Here is a 24,793-nt window from a genome sequence, read left to right on the forward strand (position 1 = left end):
GACCATTAACAGTTTACGATGCTACGTTTGCAGAACTGATTATTAAACGGAAGCGACGTCGAATTCGTATTCATTTAAACTGAAACGCTTTAAAAGACACGGACTTTTTTCACAAACAGTGTTCCCCTCAAAGGAAATTAAAATTTTGTTTATCGAGCTCTACTTCCTTCTTATGTTTTTTTGCTCCCACGCTTTAAAGCGTGTCACCTTATGGTCATGAGTTCACCACATTAAATTTTATCCTACTACTGATAAGAACACATAGGTCATAAGAGTCAAGGAAATGATCAGATTCTCTAAGCTCATTATGGATCATGCATCCCATACCAAATGCATGGAGAGCAAGCAATGAAGAGAATTTCATGTTGATAAAGGGTAAAAATATAATGAATTTTTAATAAGTCGCGCAAATGTGTTCCCGTTTGAATTGTTTGTTTGCAGTCGGCATTAACATAACAACTCTCCATTTACCTCCTGTATTAAATTTCTATATTTTGGCATTCTTGGTGAGTTTCAAATTTACACATAAAAGCAACAACGCGAAAAAAAAAAAGGATTAATCGAGTAGTGTAATCAATTCCCTCAAATTTCGGCTGTCTTTCTTTCCTGAAATCTATTCACCTCCAATTGGAAATAAAAATGAAACACTTTTATTGCAATTTATAATACAGGTGCACCCAGCGAGACAATTTTACTATAGGTGTACCTTGACTTTCTCAATCCTCTTATGTGGCGCTCGTCTCGTGACGTTGCCGCTGCTAGTTTCCCTTTCGACTTACGGTCTATATTAGTAACCAAATTTTTCCTAATGGACGATGCCATATCTGCTGCAGCTTAGACATGCACCGACAATTCACGAAAGGGAAACGTGCGTCGTCGCTTAAGCCTGGTTCTCATATGATCGTCCAGATCGTTTCTATCGCATCGATTGTTTGCAAATACTAAGACGATCGTAGGGGATCGAAGCGATTGGAAGTGATCGGGGATTCTCATATGATCGTCCCGATCGCCTGGAGTGGTATGAGCGAAGACCTACGGAATAGCCCTAGATCCAACACAATGACAGCCTTCAATGAAAAACTTGTTGCCTCCTATCTTCTCAGTAAGGGAAAGAAAAGCTACGTAGATAGAACACGGGCGATGCAAGCCATCGTGATCGCCCCAATCGCCGTAGACGTTAGCGAAAGTGAAGTGACAGAAGCGATAGAAACGATCGGGGTGATCATATGAGAACCAAGCTTTATCCGAGCTTCCGGGCTTAAGAATAAGTCGACTTTTGGGAAGTCAACTTTTTACCCTTACTTTCCTTTTATTTCCATTGAACTAATTTGGACGAGAACACACATAAAATGTTGTTAGCTAATGGTAAACTTAAAAAAACTTAAGAGCAAAAAATTGAACTTAGGCTCTGAGGTCAGCCAAGAAAGAAGACAAAAATATTTGATCTTGTGTGTAAACTAGAGTATAGCAGCCATTGGTCCACATACCCGATGCCTCAAAAGTACAATTTTTTGCAAAATAAAATCAGCACTATCCACCTTTCACACGAGCGCTTGCCAAATATGGTGTTGGTCTTAGGCAAGACACTCTTACAGTAGCTCTCTCTTCACGGAGGTGTATAAATGGGTACTGGCGAATTGCTGGGGCGAGTTGACAAGAATGCTGGGGAGTAAGATGCGCGGATGGACAAGCATTCCATCTAACCTCGCTCCAGCGGTCCTCCTTCGACAACAAGGGAACAAAAGAAGAGAGAGCCTGGGATGGAGGTTGCATTTCATTCTTTGCCTAGTTCCTGCACGGCTTTTTTCCCAGGCCTTCACGGTATTACTGACGTCACTACTCATTTCGGTGACGTATCCGTGACGTATAGTTTCTCACTTTTTCGTTCGGACCACGTGACCCAAAACTAGTTGACGAAAGCGTCGAAAATAGGGGCCCAGGAAACTAAGCAATTCCATTCCCATTTCCCTGGGATGAAGGTTGCATACGCCAGGTCGCTTCATGCAATGTAAACCGTAGTCAAGTAACGCACCTAAGACGGACTATATCAATAGATTGAGATGAACAACAGACCCGGTTGTTTAAGGGATGGATAACGCCATCCACCCGACAACACACTATCCAGGGGATAGCGTTGTTTGTTTTGTTGGCACTTATTCACTGGATTCACTGGATGGGCTCAGGTCTGTTTTGTCTGTATTTATTTTCAAAGATGACTATTCTCGAGGAACGCTCTAGTATTATACAAAATGTTTAAAGGTTTACATTAGCTGGGGTGTTTTTCTCCACTCTAACTTCTGTTCAGCGTACAGTCAACTCTAAAACGGACACCGTCGGGACCGGCTCCAACTGTCCATCTTAGAGAGGTGACCGTCTTATAGGGAGTTTAGTTACAGTAAAATGACTGAAAAACGGCAGGGACGGCACCAAAAGCAGGTGTCCATCTTATGGAGGTGTCCGTTAAAAGAGAGTTGACTGTACTTCATCTCGTGTATCTATCAACCAATGTTGAAATCCTAGGCGACAAGCAAAGACATATTGTCTTGTACCGAGCCAAAATATTAATCCGGTCAGTTGCTCAACAGGCTGAAATTCAAAAGCAAATTTGAAGGTTCATTGCAGATGACCACTCAGTCCTGATGTTACAACATTACGTCGTTAATTTTCTCAGTGGCAACTGCTTGTAAACTCATTCCTGACTGAATTTCTGGCGGGTATGTTACAGTATTCGTGTAGTTCTTGATTGCGCTCTGTAAAGAAACATTCACAGAGTCACCAGATGCGAGATGTATTGCGTTCTGGTCTTTGATTCCATCTGATTAGAATGCAACTCACAGGCTATCGGTGAGGTAATCTGTAGACCGTGCCCTCAACTAACAGTGGATGCTGCTGTTCTTTCTGCAAGCGGGATAATCGCACCTTCAAAATAAAAGGAAAGAAATGTTAGTGTTATACAGGGTAGGTCCGCAGACGAGCCTAGTGGCCATCAGGCTGGAGCATATCCCGGTTTCCTTAGCATGAAGCGGCTAGGGGTATTTTTACTCCCACCGGATGGGATGCTAGTCCATCGAGGGCTACCTCTCCCCCAGCATTAAAGTCGCTGGTGCCCATTCATACATCTCGGTGGAGAGGCACCGTGAGATCAAAGTGTCTTGCCCAAGAACACAACACAATGACCGCGGCCAGGCTTGAACCCGGACCGCTAGATCCGGAGTCAAGCACGCCAACTATAAGGCCACGTGCCTCCCAACTACTTCGGAAAACTAGTTTAAGGAAAGTTTTTAACCAGCTGAACTAGCTTACAGTTGCTGTTCGTGAATCAAGCACGCCTATACTGACGCTTCTGGGGTTTTCGAGGATGTGCCCTCGTTTAAGGAGGGGGGAAAATTAATGGCTTTTTACCTTTGGTTTTTTATCTTGTTCTGCCATGTAGCCAATACACATGCTCTCTGTGGTGTGACCCCAGACCAGATCAGCACTGCAGTCTGTAAAAAAACAAAAGGGACTGTGTTTACAGCATTGAACATAAGTTAACCAACCATTATGCGTGAAGCCATTCCCACTTCGCCTCTCGGTTTCGCGGCTTTGCAACTTGCTGTAACCCCAACAAAACCGCCAGTTACGCAGGTCAATACAATACAATACAATACAATACAATACAATACAATACAATACAATACAATACAATACAATACAATACAATACAATACAATACAATACAATACAACAATACAATACAATACAATACAATACAATACAATACAATACAATACAATACAATACAATACAATACAATACAATACTTTATTTAAAGTGGGAAACATGCTTAGCTTAGAAAACCTAGTTTAAGGCTGGTTCTCATATGATCGCCCCGATCGTCTCTGTCGCTTCTGTCGCTTCAAAAAGTTTGCTTGCTCCAATCACCTCAGACTTTGCAAACGACAGAAGCGACAGAGACGATCGGGGCGATCATATGAGAACCAGCCTTAACAGATGTTCCAGTAAAATAACAGATAAAAGAAAACTAAAATAGAATCTATAAGAATGTAAAAATATATAATCTAAAATCTAAAATGTTTAAATGCACTACCTAAAAATATTATTGTGTTTACTATGTTAAAAATGCTATAGAAAAAAAAATTGCATCCACTCGGCTAAAAAGTCAACCAAAAAATATACGTTCAACGTTTTACGACTTACCATCTGCACTCTCCCCTCCCTCCACTCGTAGCAGCAACACCCCTCCTAACTTTTGGTCAATAGATGAAAGGAAAGCTGAACCTGAGTAGAAAAAAGGAAAGCGCTATTTGTGTTAACTGTATTGCAAAAACAAACCATAACTTAGAAATGTATGGATCGATGCTTATCGATGGGGATCTGTTATCATGTACTCACCAAGCCAAATAAAATTTGTTTTGAATTAACACATATTATGAACAGCTCGAAGCACATGTGTCTAAACCTTACCTAAAAATTTGTCCCCAAGCCCCTCTTGAACTGCACTGACCGCATTCCTGGAGATAAAACGTCAAATACTAGTGATTCATTCCTAAATTCTCTTAAACATTTTAAACAAAATTCTAAGAGCAGGTTAGGAGATTAAAGAAACTGATCTTGATCTCAGTCATCATTTTTCTATAAGGACTTTACCAAAAACAGGCCAGTAAAACAAATAAGCCATACTTATGCGGCCAAAGTCAAATAATTTTGGCGTCAGAAAGCACCTAAAACAAGTAAGAATTTTACAGCACTAAGAACACGCGAAATGTTTTTTTTTTTCGTTTTAGGGGCACTCGCAACTACAGTGACGGGTGAAATTAAAGTAAATTCAGCTTAGTTTGGAATAAACCAAATGATATAAAACGACTTATGTAAAAAAAATTACCTTTGAACAACCACGGCAAAGGGAAATAACCTTACATGTAAACCAAATGAACCACTCAAAACTTAAATTTAAGTTCATGTAACTGGCGTTACTTGTCTTCCTCATTGGTTTAAAACCTGAAAAGTTTGTTTCGATTGGCTAGCATGACTGTTGCATACATTTCACAAACCAATCCCCAACATTCATTCAATCTCCTTTTCAGAGTGTTTCTTTATGGAACGAGGTTGACCCAAATTATTGAAATTCAAAATCACCTTTCACTGAGTGAAAAAAAATTGATAACATTAGCATAGGAAAAGTCCATGCTGCCTCGCTGAAACTGAAGCAAACACTAGTTTCTACTCACCTGGTTAAAGCCAAATCAGCACACTCTTTTGCCAGCATGGTCTTGATTAAATGCTCCCCACAACCTACAAATCATTCAGAATCAAAGACATAGTTATTGTAATGTTCTCAAATGCTACAAAATACACTGCTTGCTTTCAATACAAGAACGTCATCAACATTATTGATTAGGTTACACTTCAATCATTTAGTGGGCTGATTTTCACAGGGCATAAGCACAAGCATTAGCATAAGCATTAAAGCAAAAACGCGTAAGAAGATTCAAGATCATCATCATCGTCATCATCATCATCATCATCATCATCATCATCCTTGTAGCACCTCCTGGTGGTGCATAAGGCTGCGTGTCAACTCGTTCCACCTTGCACGATCTTTCATCAATCCTTCTGCCTCTTTTCATGAGCCAAAGCCGAGCCTACTTTCATCCTTCACAGTCCAATGCCAAGTCGTTCTGGGCCTCCCACTTCTACCTTTACCCTCAGGTGCCCACGTCAAGAAGATTCAAGAAGGAACACACTTATTCTTCTGATGCTGTTCTCCTCATTAGGAGTAAGCATAAGGTTAAGCACAAGCAGAACGAATAATTTTGTTTTCTTGTGCTCGTGCTCGTGCTTATTCCTAGCGAAGACAGCACAAGAAGAATGATTGTGTTCCTTTCTTATGCACTTATGCTTGCCCTATGTTTATGTCCAGTTAATGCAACCTTTAGCAAGGCCTTATCAGAGGCTAAGAAAAAACTGCATTCAGTGCATTGACATTTGCATCAGCAGCAGTGCACATGTAATTAAGAGAAGAGTAGATAAACAAGGTAAAACGGCTTAAAACACTTGCAGTGGAATAAGGGAAGAAAGAAGATAAAATGAAAACAAAACAACAACTTTGTTTAAACCTTTAGGAGAAAGAAAGAGTTGGTACAGAGTTGGAACCCTGCCTTAAGGCCACCCTGGAAATATGGCCACCTTGTTGTTCTTTATGAAAAACTTTAATTTGGTCTGAGCAAATGGCCAGTGATCAAGGCTAACCTAAAACATGGTCATTTATACAGCTAGATTTTCGTGGCCCGTTTGTATCCAGATGAACAGGGCGCAACTGTTGCAATTATGGTGGAAAAAGAAAAAAAAAATTATCAAACCTGATGTACAACAGGCCACACCCACTCGGCTACCATCATGCTTCGTTGCCCAGCAACCACTGCCATACACAGCTGCCTGATAATATATATATATATTTTTGTTGTTTGTGTGTCATTAAATGCAATTAAAAACAATACAATATCAATGGTATTTATATTTTCACCAGATTTGTACAAGTAACAGCAAGTTTACATTCAAAGCAAATAGAGCATCATTAGTTTTTGCTGTGCATTCGAACTCCAGAGTTCAGAATCCAACTAATGTTTGAATTTTTCACTGCTGTCAATCATAATTATGGCAACAATCCACAACCCTTGAAAAAAAAAAAAAAAAAAAAATGGATCGAAATCTACCAACTGACAGATGTGACCACTTGAATCAGTTAAAGGGAACTCTCGTTTTTTTAAAAGCCCTCTTAGATGATTCACAGCAGTGAAAAACATAACCATTGATTAAGTAGAGTTTGCATGTTATTAAAAGGCGTAGTGGACAGTAAATGAGTTGATACAAGTATAAAAAACAGAGGCAAATACAATGTAAAACCTAACCTGACCAATGCGACCAGGTGTTTTGTAAACCACGCCACCACTAGATACACCAGCACAGAGCTGCCCACGTGTGTCCATACACACTGCGCCAACAGTGTCCATTTTCACATCTTCCTAGAGAAGAATCAAAAGCTACATTCATTTGCAAAAAAAAAAGAGATGAGACACTCTTTATTAAAGGAGCTACGCCATGGATAACGCATCTCGAAAAAACTGCAATTTTTTTAACGTTTGTCATTCGCAATCTGTCTTAATTCTCATCAGTTGAAACTATCTTTGGTTATTTTCTAGTTTTTATTACTCCTTTGTTGTTTTTTATGTTTAGAAACTATTTTTTTGAGGTTTCTTCAAATTATAAAGTGATTAGAACAAAGTATCTTCGAGATACCGACTTTTTTGCATGAAGTATGAGTCGAAGGTTTATCCTGAGCATTGTTCTTCAAACTTATCATTACAGTTGCTTTGTAGTTTAGTTCAGTTAACAATATCCTATCTTCGCGGAGGAAATACAGCCATATAATTTTGTCAAAAATGGCTCGTCCGCGCCGGGTATTTATACACATATTCCTCAACATTACACAAATAAACAGTGCAAATTTCACCGAGATATGACAATTCTATACTTTAAAATTGCAAGGACCTTTCGAGGCAGTCGATTACGGCAGCGAAATTAGCAAATGAAACAGCAAAATATGCGTTCGACGCTTTGTTTTTGCGACGCCATACGGTATTTGAATTGTTATAGGTAGACCGCTGTTCAATGTGTTCAAGGCCGTATCGTTACAATTGCTCCACGAAAAAGCACGAAAAAAATACGGATATTTCCGACTACTGTCGGAGAAAACATTGCGCATATAATATTGCGGCGTAAACAAATCCATACACTCAAGCTGCGTTTCTGGGCTCTGCGAGGGTCGGATATCAAGACAGCTCCTTCGTGGGCTTAAGAAGGATTAAACAAAAGCCATATATACAGTGAATGCTCTCGAATTATATTTGAAGATGAAATACGAAAGAATTTTGCTGTCTTTGACTGAAATTCCACTCGAACTGCGTAGACACGATCGCATGTTGTAAAGCCGATTCATGCAACATTGCTGTCAACGCGAGGTCACGTCCCTAACGACCTAGGCTAATGACGAAATAGAATGGCGCTTGTAGCGACCAAATTTGGCCTAATTTTTAACCGCTCCTAAGCTAAAAGAAGCCCCCATCTCTTGCATTTGTTTTAACTTCAAAAATATCTTTGAAAAGAGCGAGTTATTTGGTATGGTTTATTTTTGACGTTTGTAATTTTTAAACGATGTAAGTGCTAGTGATTATTTATTCGTGTTTTACCGTTAGTTACGCAATCCATTGTTTGTGAGACGCTTTTTATAGATCGCCGTTCAGACACACGTGCGTTGAGATAAGAAAGCTGACATGTCACTTTTAGAATTGTTAAATAACGTTTGTAAATGTGACAAGTCACGTTTTTTCTACGAGATCGCAAGTGATCACCCACAGCGGAAAGAAATCCCTTGAGAAATTGAGTTAACAAGAATGTGGTTCAAAATTTTGCCCCACATAACTGCTATTCTCCTACTTCCACTTGTAAACAAGCAAAAAAAGTCGAAAAAATGACTCAAAATTCTGTGACATTGTTCCTTCAAGAATGTCTCCTTTACCAATGACCAATGTCCTGCCACTCCCCTGATCAATGTTGAATTTTGGGATTACAAAAAACTTTGAAAGGGCGAGAGGGTGGCCAGGCGGGTCTGAATGAAAATCATTTGTTTATTTTTACTGCTAGGGCATGTTTTTTAGAGAAAAATGTAATTTCTTGAAGAGCATCTTTACTATTCTGCACGTGGTTGTCAGGGGCCTCAAAATGTTTTGACGCAGGTGTCAGCAATTGGAAGAGTAGGCGACTGTGACACTGAGTTTGTTTGTTACAAGCTGATTGCCATGACCAGAGTAACCAGTGACGAATTGCGGTCGTTTCGCCTACGAGTGGTTTCACTAACGACCACTTCGCTAACGAGTTAGGTCGATTCGCCTAAGTCTGGAGTCAGTTCGCTAACGTATAAAGCTAGTACCCTAACGTCTTTTTTAGTTCTTTTACATCGAGAGAAGAGCAAAGCTTCTTCATCAAGAGAAGAGAAAAGCTGAAATAATTTGATTATAAAACATTGCTAAATTAATTATTATTCTGTGATGCTCACAAAACTTCACTAAACTTTTAGTCATTGTAATTTGCATATGTTCAGCTAGCCGACCCAAGTTGTCCGATTGTTGAAAAAAAGCTGAGTGAAATAAACTTTTGATCACCTATACTTCGTCGACAATGTTAATCAGTCTGTAATGTTATGCGGAGGACTGGGAGACTTGATTGAGTATTAAGTCTTCCAGTTCTTTCACACAAACGTGGAGACACGCTTAGCTATGTTTTAAACTGTCTCAGTGTTACGTCGGTGAATAAGAATTTGGTGGCATCGTCAAAATCAACGTATAAAAGGACTCTTTAATGCGGATTGATTTGGTATTGTAATGTTCTATCACTTTACTTTACTGGCAGAACTCTGACAGTTGCCAGCTTGTTTTGAAACCTTGGGTTGTAGCAACAATACAACCTAATCCTCAATCTACAGATATTATTAGTTTGTAACTTTTGTTATCCTAGCTCGTTCCCCCCTGAAAATGACTGCATGGGAGGCTAGTCTACCTTCTAACAGGAGATACATATGAAAAGAATGAAAGCAACAAGAAGAGTACTGATCTTGATACAATTATTTTGGCAACAAAAAAGTATATAGCTGCTGCTGCAAATGAACTTCACTGGAACTTACGTTTGACAATTGGCACAGGTTTTCTAGTCTAACTTGTTTGTGTTTTTCTTCAACACCTTTTGACAACTGCAGTCTTGATTTGCACTTCTTCCAAGTTTGGGTGCTTCTGTCTTGAATAAAAAATAATTGCATTAAATGAAATTAATTCCATGCATGAATAGGGTAACAGTGGATTTGGTATAGTCAATAATAAGTGCTCTGGGATCAACATTCTTTTGGAATTTGCAAGAAACATAACTATTTAGTGCTTCTTTAGCACACGGTAGGTGATGGCTTTTCCAAATACATTGTTCTCACAAGCCCACCATCTTTTTGGGGAATTAGGGCAAAGTCAGGCAGCAGGCAGGCAGGCCATACCATTCCATTTGGAAGGATAATTAAACTTACACACCTGTTTTTTACGGGATTGAAATTTTCATATCTTCTGGTGTACCTATTCGCAACTATCACTGAAAACCCAGTATCTTTATTGGGATCAGTTTCTACGCCTTTTATTCAATAATAGGGGAATGAAATGGTCTTTGCAAGCATGCATGCAAGTACGGGGTTTTCCTTTGTGACCACGAGCATTGACAAAAGTTAGCCATGCGAGCAAAGAACACTTTGCAAAAAGCTACCTCCACTAAAAAACCCAGCATGCCAGCACTTGTAAATTTATGCAAGGACCAGCAAGCAAGCACCTATTAAAATTTTGCGAGCATTCAAAGCAGAGCAGAAGCGTAATTTTGCAAGCACTGCAAAATGTTGAGGGACCATTCCATCCCCAAATAATCACCCCCCCCCTCAAAAAAAAAAAAAAAAAAAACTGGTTGTGGTGTATATAACTTATGAGTTTGTAGCAACAGTATAGAAGCAACAAAGTTCTGCAGTTTTGTTTAAAGTATCAGACAACAAAGTCACCTGTAATTAAGTCTTCATCATGACATGTGGTTAAACCATGTTCCAATGCCCATTGAAATGCTCCTTCTCCTGCAAGAAAACTAAAATAGAATATTGTTAAAAACCTAGCTTCATGTACAAAAGATGACATTTCACGAGTGTTTGACATTGTAAAAATCTGTTAACTTTTTTAAGGGGGTAGGAGAGGGGCAGGGGGGGAAGCCTAACAGAGAAGGGGCTTATTTCTTATTATTATATCAGTAACAACAGAAGAGCTCATAAAAGCAATTTATATCTTAGCTGCCTTATGTCACAGAACATGGAGGTCAATGCAAGCCCCTTAATCTACTATCTCTTAAGAGTGACTACCATCAAACGTCTTCTCACAAATCAATACTTAATGAGAGGTTATGAGAATAAATAAAAAGATCATCAGAGGGAAATTGCTTTGATCTTTAAACAAATTCTCTCAACTAATACCATAAAAAGATGTATGGCGATCATTGAGAAAACTATGTGTGTGGATATATATATTGATGCTTAAACGGTTCAGTCTCTTGGCTGTGAAAAGGTTTGACCTTTTATAATTAGAGAAATATATAACAATACAATTAGAGGACAAGATTGATATGAAAACATACATTGGAGGAACAAGACCTAATGCTGATGGTCCTTTCACTTCTTCTTCCAACAGTTTACCAGCAACTTGAATAGGATTCCTCACTCCTACAAAGCAAAATAATAAATAATACTGGTCATCACTATGGTTCCTCAGTTAGATTACCGTAAAATTCTGGTTACAAGCCCCCCTGGTTACAGGCCCATCTACCTGGTAACAAAAATATACATCCCGTTATAAGCCCCCCTCCCCTCCCCCCCCCCCATATATAAGCCCTCTTCTGCCGGATGACAGTACTGAACAGGGCTAAATGTTGTTTTATTATGCGTTTTTAACCTAAAAACATATTTCGATCAATACTCCTGTGGCTCGTTTCGAAACGTTATTTTATTTTGCTTATAAGCCCTTCCGCTTATAAGCAAAACCCCTTACGAAGTTGTATAAGTCCAGGGCTTATAACCAGAACTTTACGGTTTAAGCTAATGTAGGGATTCGGAAAAAACATATGTAAAATACCTTAGGATTAAAAAAAAACCAACAAAAAATAAGTTCGCAAACAGAAGAGTGGCCATGCTCTCCTTAGCTGGCCTTCTTTCTCGCACTTGATTAATTCCTTGTTTGAAAATTATTTTTTGTGTTCACCACAATTTTTTTTTCATGGGAAAACATACACTTACGAAATAATTATTATAAGCACACTAGGTCACCATTTATTTGTCATTTCTTATTTCAAACTACTTGGATGGCAAAAGTTGAGTCTTACAAATGTGTGAGGCAGTGAGGCCTGCGAGGCAAGACAGTGAGGCATGCAAGGTATGTGAGGCAGAAATCCCTACTCCAAATAAAAAGGCTAACTGCAAGCTACCTTAGCTAACAGTAGGCTAACCGAAGTGTTATTTAGGCTAACCGAAGTGCTATTTAAGCTAACAGTAATGGGAATGGATTGCATGCCTCGCTGCCTCGCACTTTGTGAAGACCCGCAAAGGTTACCCTAAGGTGTTATTGACTTCAAAATTTCCACTACTGGTATCAAAAACTGGGAGTTTATTTCAACCGTTTGTAACTGACATTAAATAAATAATTAATAAGTAATACATCCTAACCGACCACTGACCAGTGAGGTTTTTGGGACCAATGTGAACAAACATGGAAACAGATTATTGAATGAGCACAGCTGGGAGGAGACAGACCAATTGGCTATTTTTTAAAGTAACATAACCAAGGAATTGAACTTAGGACTGCCGAGAACAGCACCAGATAGTGTGACTACAACCAGCTAAGATTACCAATTAAGGATGTTAAACATAACTTTTAGAGGAAATTTGTTTAATTTTATGGAATACGATAAGCAGTCATTCAACTAATAATAATAATAATAATAATAATAATAATAATAATAATAATAATAATAATAATAAATTTATTGACATGGCAGTACCATCAGACAGAAACACATCCGTGAAAGTCACTGAAAAACTATCCAAATATAAGGACTTGGAAATAGAAACAAGCCGAATGTGGGGCATGAGAACGGAAACGATACCAGTTATCACTGGAGCACTTGGAGCTATCAAAAAGGGACTAGAGAGTTATATTGGAAGAATCCCTGGCCAAATAAGCATCAGTGAACTACAGAAGATAACCTTGCTGGGTACAGCGCATATTTTGAGGAGGGTGTTGTCAACCTAAAAACTGGCTACCCTTTAGTGCCCCAGGACCATGGTTTGGTTTCGGCGCTAAGGACTTTTAAAGCAAACATTATGTAAAGAACATATTAACAATAATAATAATAATAATAATAATAATAATAATAATAATAATAATAATAATAATAATAATAATAATAATAATAATTAATAAATAAACATATTTATGCAGGATGACCATTTCAGTTATAAAAACTGCTATCAACATGGGTCCTGCGTACTGACCCTTTAAAGCACCAACAGCTCCAAATGCCAAGGACTGTCCATCCATGATACTTGCATCACTCTCCACTGTTCCTGATTTGGTCAGGTTAGAACCAATTCCTGCATTTGTACAAGAAAAATCCTGAAAACAGAAACAAAGATATACTGTACACTCCGCATGTACCACAAAATCAGGAGGAGTGTGGTTAATATAGTCACTGTTGTTAATTTCAGTTCTACATGATCAAACTTTTGAGTACAGTCTGTATGCATGAGGTACAAAAGTAGCAAACTGAGATCAAAGTTTCACACTGCAGATGTTACATGTATAATTACCGGGTATACACAGATTATGTTGAAAATGATAGATAGAATTAATTTCAATGAAAAAACATAACATGAAGATTGTGCTTGATACATAATTCTCACTAGTGCTTTTTTATATTATTTTGGTTAATTAATTCTGATATCAACGATATAATTGCAAAAATGTTTAATAAAAGACATTTCTGAAAGGTGTCCATGTATATCTATGCTTAACAAATTATCTTGTACCTCTAAGGTTGTTATTGCCATGGTAACAACATCCTTAGCTGAGAAGCCCCCTTTGACAGCTTTCATGGCCTTAAAAAAAGGAATATTAATTAATTTGTAAACCTGTTGGGTTTGTACATACAATGTCTGTGCACTTGCTCATTCTATATAATGGTGGATTATTACATATTACCATTAACCCCGTACCTTGAAGAATACAGCCAATCAGGAGCCTAGAAAGTCATTGCATATTCTGCAGTATTCCATGATGAATGCAATATGTTACTCGAAAGATTGCTGGTTTTCATCACAGCCGCCAAGTTTTCCTACCTAAAGCCTAGCCAGCAGCCCACGCTATTGTATCTCAGTTTAGATTTTGTAAGAAAATGTAGAAAAATGAATGAAAACCAAGTTATTATCCCAAATTTGACATTCAGACAAAGGAGAATAATCAATGTAATAAAGTGACTATCAATTGATCATTCATTGATTAGCCGATACTACACTATAACTAACACTATCAATTAACTAACAATAATTGTCTCTGATTCATTATTACCAGTATATTATCAATTGATTGAATTCTGATAATGTTTTTTCATTGATTGGTTAGGTCAGGATTTTCTGTATTTTCTGCACTTTTGTCAATAAACAAGACGCCTAAAGCTTAATGCTTAAAACCGGGCGGTTGATGTTTAACTACTTTATTAGACAAGTACAGCAAAAACTTTTAAAATACCATTTAATGTATATTGAGTAACACGCAAGTCTGTGGATTGCTTGTCCATGCTTGGACAAATTCCTGCTTAGGCTTTCAAATTTTTATTTTTCTTCCGATTACTGAATAACGTAGGTATTGAAAACGTTTTGTGTGCAATCTTGAATAAATGAACTCAAACCAGTTAAATGGCAGTACAAATGATCCCCGACCGAAACAAACAAACAATTTCGTTAAAAACTAAGACGTGTTTTTACTTGTAAACATTTTTAAAAAGGTACCACACCAAAAAAATGGGAATAAGAACAAGATAAGAAAGCTTTTCAGCTTTCAAACATGCAAGCTCTTTACGTCAATTTTGGAAAGCAGTCACGCAAACGCAAGTTCTTGATTGCGTGATTCATTGCAGGTCATTTCTCCATCGCCGTTCGGTTCCGACTGAAACTCAAAACCCTTGAATGAAAAACAAAAAATATATATTTTATATTCCTCGCTAAAAAGAGCGGAGTAACCAGAAAATTACAGTATTGGCTCCTGCTCGAATAAAACGAGTAACATAAATAATAAAAAAAAAACGAATAAAACGAGTCAAATATCAAGAATAACAGAAAAATTTCTAAACAAAATTACAAAAGAAAATAAAAAGACTAAAAAAGGGCATGCATTAGACCACATGTATTAGATAACAGATGCTGTTAAAAATCTCAACTAAATGTGAAAAAAAGATTCAAGATGAGGCGAAGAAACATTTGAATTGCATTAAAAATTTTGAATCCTTAAAAGCCGTGAAAATACTGATGCCGTGATAAAATTTAATTAATTATACGCGCCGAAGGGCAAGTTTTCATTTTTTTTTCATTTTTTTTTTCACACGATGGCTTTACCGATTTACATTCCATTCTAGTTTGAAGAAATTATTATATTATTACTTTGCATTTCCATTTTGTTTTATGAGTTCTTGAAAAGTGTGCAAGTAAAGTTTTTACATCAAGAACAAAATAAGGTTCTTTTGTTGTGTAAACATTCAACTCGTCTGTGACACACGACTTTGTCGGCCCAACTGTACACGGATGGAAATAGACAAAATGGACACAATTCTTGCTAAATGAAAAGCATCTTCAAAGTAGAGTCTGGAGCCGTTTTTAAATGCAGGAGCTTGCTGCAAAAACATTGCGTGACTGATGTAAAAAAAAGCTTCGACCTCAGCGACCTGTCGAAACAATCACCGGATCGCTTGAGTCGAACGCTTGAATAAAAATAGTTCACCAAGGGTGACATGAGTCTAATGCCGTATGGCATAGTGATACAGATTGCGCGGTTTTCGTAAGCCGGTTAAAATTGGTTAGAGGTTTGTGTTCGGGAGTTTAATTTAAAATGCTTATAGCAAGCTAGGGGCATCGTGGATGATTATGGATGAAAACGAAACAGTCATAAATGTTATATGCTTCACAAAATTTAAAGTATGAACAGGAGTTGATGTTACTTCTTCCGTATTGTCCGTAAAAGCAGAAACGATTAAACATTTGGACAAGATTGCGTGACGATTTACAAAAAGCATGTTCATTACAACAAGGGTTGAAGAACTTCACATCGTTTTCTTTCAGATTTTTCACCATTTTGATGATGACTCTTGAAACAGATTTTGCAATAAAAGCACTTGAAATAGTGACTGTTACTCCATTGTACTGTACTAAGCACTTAGTGACAGATTTTCCTAAAAACGGGTGTAAATGCTCACGTCAATATAATGATGACCTTTTGAACGCTGGAAACTAGGCAATTATTATCGAGCTACCATACACAGGAGCGAAGACTGTTTATCATGATGTACAAATTTCGCGAATCATCACTTCCATATCAATGTAACCATTTTATGATTTTTCTAGCTGTTAAAAGAACTTAAGATCTCTGAGAGTCGTAAAAGCATGAAATTCGATTTCAGTGTATGGCAAAGGCCGGGACAGTGTAATACTGCAAAGCGGCCAAACAAACGCATTTTGATTTAGTCGCGTAACTTGATTTACATTTATCCATGTACATCTTTTATTTTTGAAGGTTTTTGTTTGCACAGTAAAGAAAAAATTGGTCAAAATTCGAATGACTTAAATACAAAAACCGAGGTAAAGTTTTCTATTTTTTAAAACAAAATAAATATTTGGTCGCATTGTGTAAATAAACGCGAGTCGCCGTCGAAATACTTTTTCTCAAAGACGTCTTGCTTTTTAAGCAAGACGAAAACACAAGTGCTTAACTGAACTGAAAACGAAGATTTATTTTCACAAAAAGCTTACAAATGTCTTAACTGGAAAATTATTTCGTCCTGTTCAAGTGTTGAATAATCGTGACTTGAGAAAGAACTTTTAATTATGCGTGGGAACACGTGTCGCTGATTGGCTGTTTTTAATTGAAACTAATCGTGCGTGTCCGTACGGAGTCCGTTCTTGCAGCTGATCATTGTTTTCTACATTACAGCGAACGATTATCGATCCCGAACCATTCCCTTGGGATTGCTAACAGCTTTTTTCATATAACAAAGAGTCTAATGCGCATGCGCAAAGCGCACGCAAGCATTAGACTCAAAAACACAAAAATATATCTTTCACGTTTAACAGAAATCGGGGTATTAGATAAAATTTTAATTGCTCCTGCTGAGTAAATATCAAAAGTGCGGGATCTAAATCCTGGCCAAGAAAGCGGCCGAGTGAACTACTACGACAAATAACGCAGATATGTAAACATCAACATGGTGCTTCAATCTATAAATAGATGCCGTGTTCGTTTCAAAAGCCTAAAAAGGCAACTATTAAATACAAACGTGAAAAAATAAAAAAGAAACATAAAAATCTTTTAGATGAATTTTAATTCAAGATGGGGTCAAGAAACATTTTAAAAGGCAAAAAGATTTAGAAAATTTCAAAAACGTGAAATTTTGCATGCCGTGGTAGAATTTAATTACATGTATTAAATTACCCGCGCCAAGATTTCATTTTCATTTTGCAGACCATTTGTTTTACTTGCTGGCTTTGCGGATCCCTTCACAAATACCATCATAGTTCGTAGAAATACTATACATTACCATTTTGTTGACTGAAGTCTTGGGAAGTGTGTAAGTAAAGCTTTTACATCAAGAACAAAAATAAGATTATTTCGCTGTGCAAACATTCAATCGTCTCTGATACGCGACTTTGCCGGCTCAACTGTACACGGATGATAATGGACACAATTTTTTCTATTAAATGAAGAGCATCTTCAAAGTAATCCGGCTCAAAAATTCTCTGGCTACCAGCCCTTTTTTTAAAAGCAGTTATGCGTGAAGCTTGCTGCAAAATCATTGCGTGACTGACGTAGCAGTTTTCAAAAAAAATAATAATAATAATTGCTTGGACGTGTCAAAAAAATCACCGGTTTCGCAAACCAGTACTCAAACACTTGAATAACACAAAAATATATATTTCACGCATAAGAGAATTGAGGGTATTAGATAAAATTTAAAATAGGAGAGTGATTTAATAGCTTCTGCCGAGTAAACATCAAGGGTGCGTGATTTGAATCCTGGCCAAGAAAGTGGCCGAGCGGGTCTGGAACGATTTACCGACAAGACTACTACTACTACGACGACGAAAAAATTCCGGGCGATTTATGAACCGGGCCGGCCCAGTCTCCCCGCCCGGTTAATTACATGCAATATAATGAAAGCAAAACAAACAAGTTCAAGTGGGAACCAAAAGAAGGTCAGCACACTCTACTCCCTGCAAAAGTTGAAAGAATTTTTAAAAAGTATTACTGTACCTTAAAACAGGCAGTCCTGCAGGCCTCCTTATATTCCAATTCATTTGAGGCTGAATGGTACCCAGCACCTGAAACAATAAAACAAGAGAGTTTAAAGATTTCAAAAAAAGTGCCTTCACCATTTTGCCAGAATATTATTGTGTTTGATGTCATCTTTGGGAACATGTAATTTAAAATGATATATATGGTCATGATGCATCAAACAATAATTTATTCCAGGAGTACCCTATCCACCCAGGCAAATTCCTAGAGTCATTGGCAGTTGTGATACGTGCTGTACTGCCCCATGGCACAGTAAAACAATAAACGTCTTCTAGGCTCTTTCAGATGTAATTCAAAGGGCAAACCAAGGTGTGTTTGGTAAACCATATTTCTGTGGATTTGTCACCTTATTATAATATTGTAATTATTTTACCCTATTTTCTCAATTAAATGCCCCCGGCATTTATTTCAAACTTGGCCTGGTGACTACCCTGCGTTTATTTGAAGCCGGCGTTAAATCGGGGTCCAGCATTTATTAACGAAGTGAAACTTTCTGTCATTTTGCAAGTTGATTTATTATAACCCATCCTCCAAAACCTAGGGCCAGTTTGTCAAGGCGGAACACTTTTTTCCTTCGTCCCACCCCAACAAACTGTCCCTCACTCTCCGAGGATGATTATTACCAAGAGATTGCATACAGCACGTTGCAATCAAGATTTGTGACAAACAGAACCGAAACAATATATGCACAACATGGGAACAAGTAAATGTTACGGATACAGAGATTAGAGTTCATAAATGGCAACGCCTGGACCTAGAACAAATGCCGGAACCTCGATCAAACGCCCCCGACGTTTATTAAAAAATTTGCAGTTTTTTAATTGGGGTCTGGCGTTTAATCGAGAAAATACAGTAAGCTTATTTAAATTGTTCCTAGCGAAGCGAGGCCGAAGGCCGAGCGTAGCGGGGTGTATAATTTTGTCCCTCAAAGGGCTCAGGCGGGATCAAATCTCGTGTGGAGTTTACGGTCATATATATATATTTGTGAGCTTGGTGTGTGGCGGAAATGACGTCACACGGCCGCGCGCTGGTGGCCTAATGGTGTGAGCGTCGAACTTGAAATCAGATCTTCGGGACTGAGGGCGGGGGTTCGAATCCGGCTTGGGTTTTTTTTTTATTACTTTTTTTTGTGGGTTCGAATCCTGAGCCTTTCATTTTTATCGTTTTTCGTTTCGGATTAAAATAACACTGATTTCCACATAATACTCCCTCAACGCCTATTCAGGCTATAAACCTTTCATCGCCATCAGGGGCGCGCGGGCGGAGGGTTCGAATCCTCCTGCCGTTTGTTCTTCTTCTTTTTAATGCCCTCAAATAAATGTCCAAAATGCGACTATTCAATAATTTGTCGATGATTTTGAAAATAGTCTGCGCTTCCCAACGCTTTATACCTCTTTACGAACCAGAAAGAGCCGCCATCTTCAAAGCAGAGTAGACACTGGGAACGAGGGTGTTGCGGCCATGCCCATTACAATTCAATTATCAAATAATCCACTCCTTATTTATAACACACCCCCCCCTCCCCAACCCAGAGCTTCGCGAGGCCCTGCAAGTCACGTATTACTAGTTATCTTTTAAATTATTTTACTTGAACTATTAGAACTGAAATCTTCAGGTTGATGATAACGTCAATTAAGTTATGTTAATGTTTTCCATAGAGCATGTGAGAAACACATTCCTCGTCTCTGCTGATGAATTCATCACCAACAATGAGGCCAGGATTCTTTATGGACCAAACACTCGTTTACTCTTTAATACGTTAACAACAGCCCAGGATCGCTTTTTGCATCAACTTTAGACAGGACGTAACAAATCGATCGAAATTGATCATCGAAAACCTAATCGATAAATCGATATTAGTTGATATTTTTCGATAAATGATTAACTAATTAGTATCGAAAATCGATCAAAATCGATAATCACACGATTTGTGTCGCTGATGAACATCTTAGGTTACATCGCGTATACATATTCTGATATTCTTTGTTTTATAAGATTGACCATGTTTTATTCTTCGTTTGAAAATAAACGTTGCCGAACTGACCTGACTGGCCGTTAGCAAAACAACTTGTAGGCGAAGCGACTGCATTTCTTTCAGCGTCACACTTCAGGATTGATTGAACACGCAAAGACGGTAGCTTTTCTTCTCCGATATTTCCGATCGAAATCGATACAAATCGTTTGAAATCGTACTAATCGAACGCGATCGATACTTTTCGAATGCAATCGTTACTAATCGAACTTTAATTCGTGAAATCGATCAAAATCGATAATCACAAAGAATTGGGTCATCGATTTTGATCGATTTTCGATACTAATTTAAGTTAATTACTTATCGATGTTTATCGATTTTTATTGATTTTTATCGAGTATCGGAATTATCGATTTGTTACGTCCTGCTTTAGATTACATCGCTTAAAATTATACATTCGAGTAACATGCTGTACTGAACACTTTACCAACGTGAACTGCAACAAATCCTACTCCCAACTGAACTGATTTCTCTTCCAAATCGTGACATATTTCTTGCTTTTGCTGCATATCTAGTCAAGACCGATCATTTGGAAGTTTTCGGGAGCCATCTTTATTATGTACGTATTACATGAAGGTGTGCATCGATTTCCTAGCTTACCGCTGCGTGATCGCGGTTGCATGTCACGTGTAGATGCAGGAACGGCGCAGAAGAGGCCGAGAACGCTGCAAGAACGACGTGAAAGGCAGCTGAGTTGTGGCAGAAAGGAGCTGAACGTGAAAGAATCACTTAAATATCAAAAGAGTAAGACATTCTCTACTTTATGATTTATTTTTTGTGTCAATTCTAGTTTTATTTCATTGAAAAATGCCACTTACGGACACAATGAAGTGCACACATAAGCATGTTTAGACTGTTTGCAAGGGAACCGTTTGTAAACAACGTCTGAAATAAGGCTTATATATTTGTATATTTTCGTTTTTCTTTCCCTGGTCGTTAAAAGATGAAAAAATTTATAAAGGCTAGCGAAATGCTTGCAGAAGTACTCGAGCTCCGAGCTAAATCTGCAAGCGCACGGAAAATTGCGCGCCATCTCGCCTGTCACGGACCCAACTCTTATATTTCGCCGTTTTGGCCCAATTTTTCATTTTATGACAAGGTTAAGTGTACTCCTTGCCTCGTACATCTTTTTATAGAGCAGTTTTTGTTCGTGGTTTCCATTTTGAATTAATGTCAGACCTCGGTGTTTGTTTGTGTTAGAATTCATTCATCCAAGGTGGCGGCGACGTAACGAAAACCGTGAAACTGAAGCATTCTGGCAGTCCCACTTGTAAGACAGTCAGTGAACACACGCCATGTTGGATAGAACTGATTTAATGTGATATCACGTAATACAAGGTAGGTTCGCACTACGTGCAAACCTACGGATACTACATCCCTCCCAAACTAACAAAAGCTTGTAACTAGCAAAGTTCAATCCGATAACAAACTAAATCAACTGTTTAACAAGTTCCTTGTCAAGCTAACACATAGTCTTTCAAATGTGAAGGCTGGCGCCTTTCCCGTCTGGGTCTCGTCAATGCTGGTTTGGTTACTGGTTGGTCTTGCTCTGCTCCTTGTTTCTGTTCAGGTTCTGGTTCCGGTATGGTCTCTACACTGGGTTACTTCTGTGGTATTTCTGCATTTGCTGTTGTATCAGGTGGTATACTGGGTGGAGTCTCCTTTTCTGGGCGTTTTAGGTCGGGAACTGAATATGGTGTTTGTGCTTCCGCACTCTTCTCTGGTTCATTGGTGGTGTTGATAACTGCATTTGCTAGCTTAAATTGGCTGGCATCTCGGCAAACTGTTCGTCCATCTGTAACCCATCTGGCTGATATTTTGGAACCACAAATGCTGCACACGACGTAGAACACAGCAGGGGTTTCAATAAGTTTTGAAGTAGGCGGCAGACCCTTTTATAGTAGGCGGCTGTGACATGGAGGGGCCGTAAGGCCCCTCCCCCCTAGGGGGGTCTGGGGGCATGCCCCCCCAGAAAATTTTTAAATCTAGAGGCCCGGAAATGCCATTTCCTGCATTCTGGCATCCATTTCAGTACTAATTATTGATTAAGTAACAACAGCATTAGTGACAACTATTTTTAGTTTTTCAGGTGAAGTTTAATTTAAATAAAAGGATTACGTCACCCATAGAATACTGAATCTTGGGAATTTTTCATTATATACATTATACAGCAATGTGAAGCATTCGCAGATGCATAGCTGAAGTCCAGAAGTATAACATCAAATGAAACAGGAAAACAATGTTTACAAATAAAATGAAAGTTCATCTTGCTTTGTTGTTGTCTTACTATCGATCTATGGTCACTAGCATATTCCATTACTGATTTCCACATGTGACTTCACTTGTAAAAGCTACTAAAAACTGCTCGTTACCTAAAAAGATATTTAAATACTGCAGCATTGGATAAATAAAGAACTGCTATCCAAGGACAAGTTAGCAAGGACGAAGCAATGTAACGCTTTGCTAGACTATAACTTCAGAGTATGACGCACATAACTATAACGTTAGTCATAATCGTTGTCTGACTCAAAAGCGCTATCTGAGTCACTGTCTCCACCATCTGGTAGTTTCATCACTGCAATAGCAGCATTAACCTCAACTTGAAGCTGATCTTCCTCCTCAATCTGAACTACTTCGCTCTCAGCAATATTCTCAGGCTCTTCGTCTTCAGTTTCAGAAATCTCCACTTGAACTGCAGCATCACTGGTTGAAACTGTACAGGTGTTACGATTACCAGTAACCCCAGTTGCAGTCTTCTTGGCCAGCTTTCTTCTAGGCTTCTCCTTTAACCACTGTTGGACCGACTCCTTCACAACACCACTGCATTCCTTCACCTTTGGACCATTAATAGAAATATGCATCAGTGCCTCAAGCATATCATCTTTGATTGTGCTTCTCATCCGCATCTTAATGCGCTTGATTGCTGAGGCGCCCCTTTCAGGCCAAGCGTTGCTTACTGGCAAAGAAAGGCACACCTCAGCAATGCGGAGCATTCCAGGAAAAAAATGCTGGTAAGTTGAACGCAGTGAGAGCATCCGCTCTAGAAGCCATTCTGTTGGGGACTTGGTAATCATGTTGTTTGTTGGCTTAGCAATTTCAGGTGGAATGTCTTCTCTTATTTGCAAAAAGTTATATTTCAACTTTTGCCATTCAGAGAGGAGTTCCTCTTTCTTTTCATTTTTCTTTTCCTCGGGCTCTTCCTGGAAGAAGTGTTCAGCCAGAATTTCCACATCTTTGACTCCGTACTCCTTAAATCCCACGTCAGATCTATTGGGAATGGCAGTGACATCAAATATGCGGAATGCAGTTAGGACAGGAAGGCTCTCGTCAAATCGGTTGTTGATGTTCTCTTGTAGAGCTTTGACATATCGATCAGTCAGGTTAGTTAGATATTGTTCCTGATGGGCCGAAGGAGAAGACAAATCACAAACTGAAAGCCTGCCGTCTGTGCAAAGATCTTTCTGAAGTGCACTTAGTGGCCTCTTCTGTTCTGACACAGTCTTAAGCGCCTCAAAAGTGTAGTTTATAGCGGGGCCTATTGCTGCAAATGACACAGAACCTGCTTGAAACACTTTACTCAGGTGAGCAAGTGGGGGAAGAACCTGGTGCAACAAATAAACAGCTGAAAGAAACTTGATATTTCCAACCTGTTGCAACAGACCAGTAGCCATTGAATCTCCATCTTCACTCAACAAGCGAAGTGTTTGAGTGAGAGGAACGAAATCATTGTAAACACCGTCTATTGCCTTCTCCATGGATAGCCATCGAGTTCTGCAAGCCTTTTTGAAAGACTTTCCTATTTTCTTACGACCTTGGGTTGACAATGAAATCTGGTTGTAATTAACAACTGCTTTTGCATAAGCAGCCGTCTTCTTTGCTGAATTATGAAATAACGACCACAACTGTATAAGTATTTTTTCCACCGTCTTAATGTAGGCAACGTCATCATTTGCATCGTTACATGCCAACGCAAGGCGATGGCAAATACAGTGCACACTCAGCAGTAATTTGGACTCTCCACGAAGCTTACAGGCAACGCCATTCCTCTTACCTGTCATTACGCTTGCTCCATCTGTTGCCAGACCTGTCAGCTTTGACACTTCCAATTTCGACTCTGCCATTTGTGTCAACACAGTTGATTTTATTGTTTCAGCATTGGCTGACTCAGAGCTTGTCAGAAGATTCTTGGTGGATAGAAATTGTGTGGTTGCCTTACTGCTGTCAGGGTCAACGTACTTAATAAAGGTGACCAGTTGCTCATTGTTGGCAATGTCACAAACTTCGTCGCAGAGGAGGGCAAAGCAACTAGCTCTTTTTACTTTTTCCAGGGTTGCATTCTTAATTACCTGTCCAAGAATGAGAAGCATTTCGCGTGTAGCACCTGCTGATCTGTGGTTAAAGAATTTCATGTCGGAAAGCCCAAGGAGCTCTGTCATTTCTAGAAGGGCTGCAAATTTTTTGTTCGCCACCTCCTCTTTCGCAAGCCAATATAATGAGAGAAATGCTGAATGGATTACATCATCCCTAGACT

The 24,793-nt window shown here is 38.7% G+C and overlaps 2 protein-coding genes and 1 pseudogene across 4 annotated transcripts in view; 1 reads left to right on the forward strand and 2 right to left on the reverse strand.

Annotated features, from left to right (window-relative positions):
- Positions 1–2,179: 2,179 nt before the first annotated feature.
- Positions 2,180–20,836, reverse strand: LOC144636157 (threonine aspartase 1-like). 2 transcript variants are annotated; one of them, XM_078495301.1, is made up of 14 exons: positions 20,690–20,836; positions 18,189–18,256; positions 13,703–13,771; positions 13,169–13,289; positions 11,260–11,344; positions 10,640–10,719; positions 9,740–9,849; positions 6,912–7,025; positions 6,363–6,438; positions 5,232–5,295; positions 4,468–4,514; positions 4,201–4,281; positions 3,403–3,485; positions 2,180–2,919 (listed from the first exon to the last, which is right to left on the reverse strand). In XM_078495301.1, the coding sequence occupies exons 1-14, from the start codon at positions 20,769–20,771 to the stop codon at positions 2,839–2,841; spliced, it is 1,161 nt and encodes a 386-aa protein (XP_078351427.1). In that variant the 5' UTR covers positions 20,772–20,836; the 3' UTR covers positions 2,180–2,838. The 2 variants fall into 2 exon arrangements, with proteins under 2 accessions (XP_078351427.1, XP_078351428.1); XM_078495302.1 differs by lacking the exons at positions 18,189–18,256; positions 20,690–20,836 and adding an exon at positions 13,889–14,308.
- Positions 20,837–20,898: 62 nt separating this feature from the next.
- Positions 20,899–24,793, forward strand: part of LOC144636165 (uncharacterized) — a 46,145-nt pseudogene continuing 42,250 nt past the window's right edge. Inside the window, exon 1 of the transcript XR_013567476.1 lies at positions 20,899–21,006. The product of XR_013567476.1 is annotated as an uncharacterized LOC144636165 (transcript). The remainder of the gene's footprint in view (positions 21,007–24,793) is intronic.
- Positions 22,379–23,138, reverse strand: LOC144635866 (uncharacterized). The gene has a single exon (XM_078494985.1). It carries the CDS (start codon positions 23,136–23,138, stop codon positions 22,767–22,769), a length of 372 nt encoding a protein of 123 aa, XP_078351111.1. The 3' UTR covers positions 22,379–22,766.

Source organism: Oculina patagonica, chromosome 13, assembly GCF_052425735.1.
Source record: "Oculina patagonica isolate OP01 chromosome 13, crgOcupat, whole genome shotgun sequence".
Lineage (NCBI taxonomy): Eukaryota > Metazoa > Cnidaria > Anthozoa > Scleractinia > Oculinidae > Oculina > Oculina patagonica.

Coding starts and splice junctions, on each gene's coding strand:
- LOC144635866 (XM_078494985.1), bottom strand. CDS start 23,138: ATGCTTGAGGCACTGATGCATATTTCTATTAATGGTCCAAAGGTGAAG.
- LOC144636157 (XM_078495301.1), bottom strand. CDS start 20,771: ATGCAGCAAAAGCAAGAAATATGTCACGATTTGGAAGAGAAATCAGTT. Junction 13,772..18,188: donor GCAGGACTGCCTGTTTTAAG/GTACAGTAATAC, acceptor CCTTTTTTTAAG/GCCATGAAAGCTGTCAAAGG. Junction 6,439..6,911: donor CACCTGGTCGCATTGGTCAG/GTTAGGTTTTAC, acceptor ATATATTATCAG/GCAGCTGTGTATGGCAGTGG.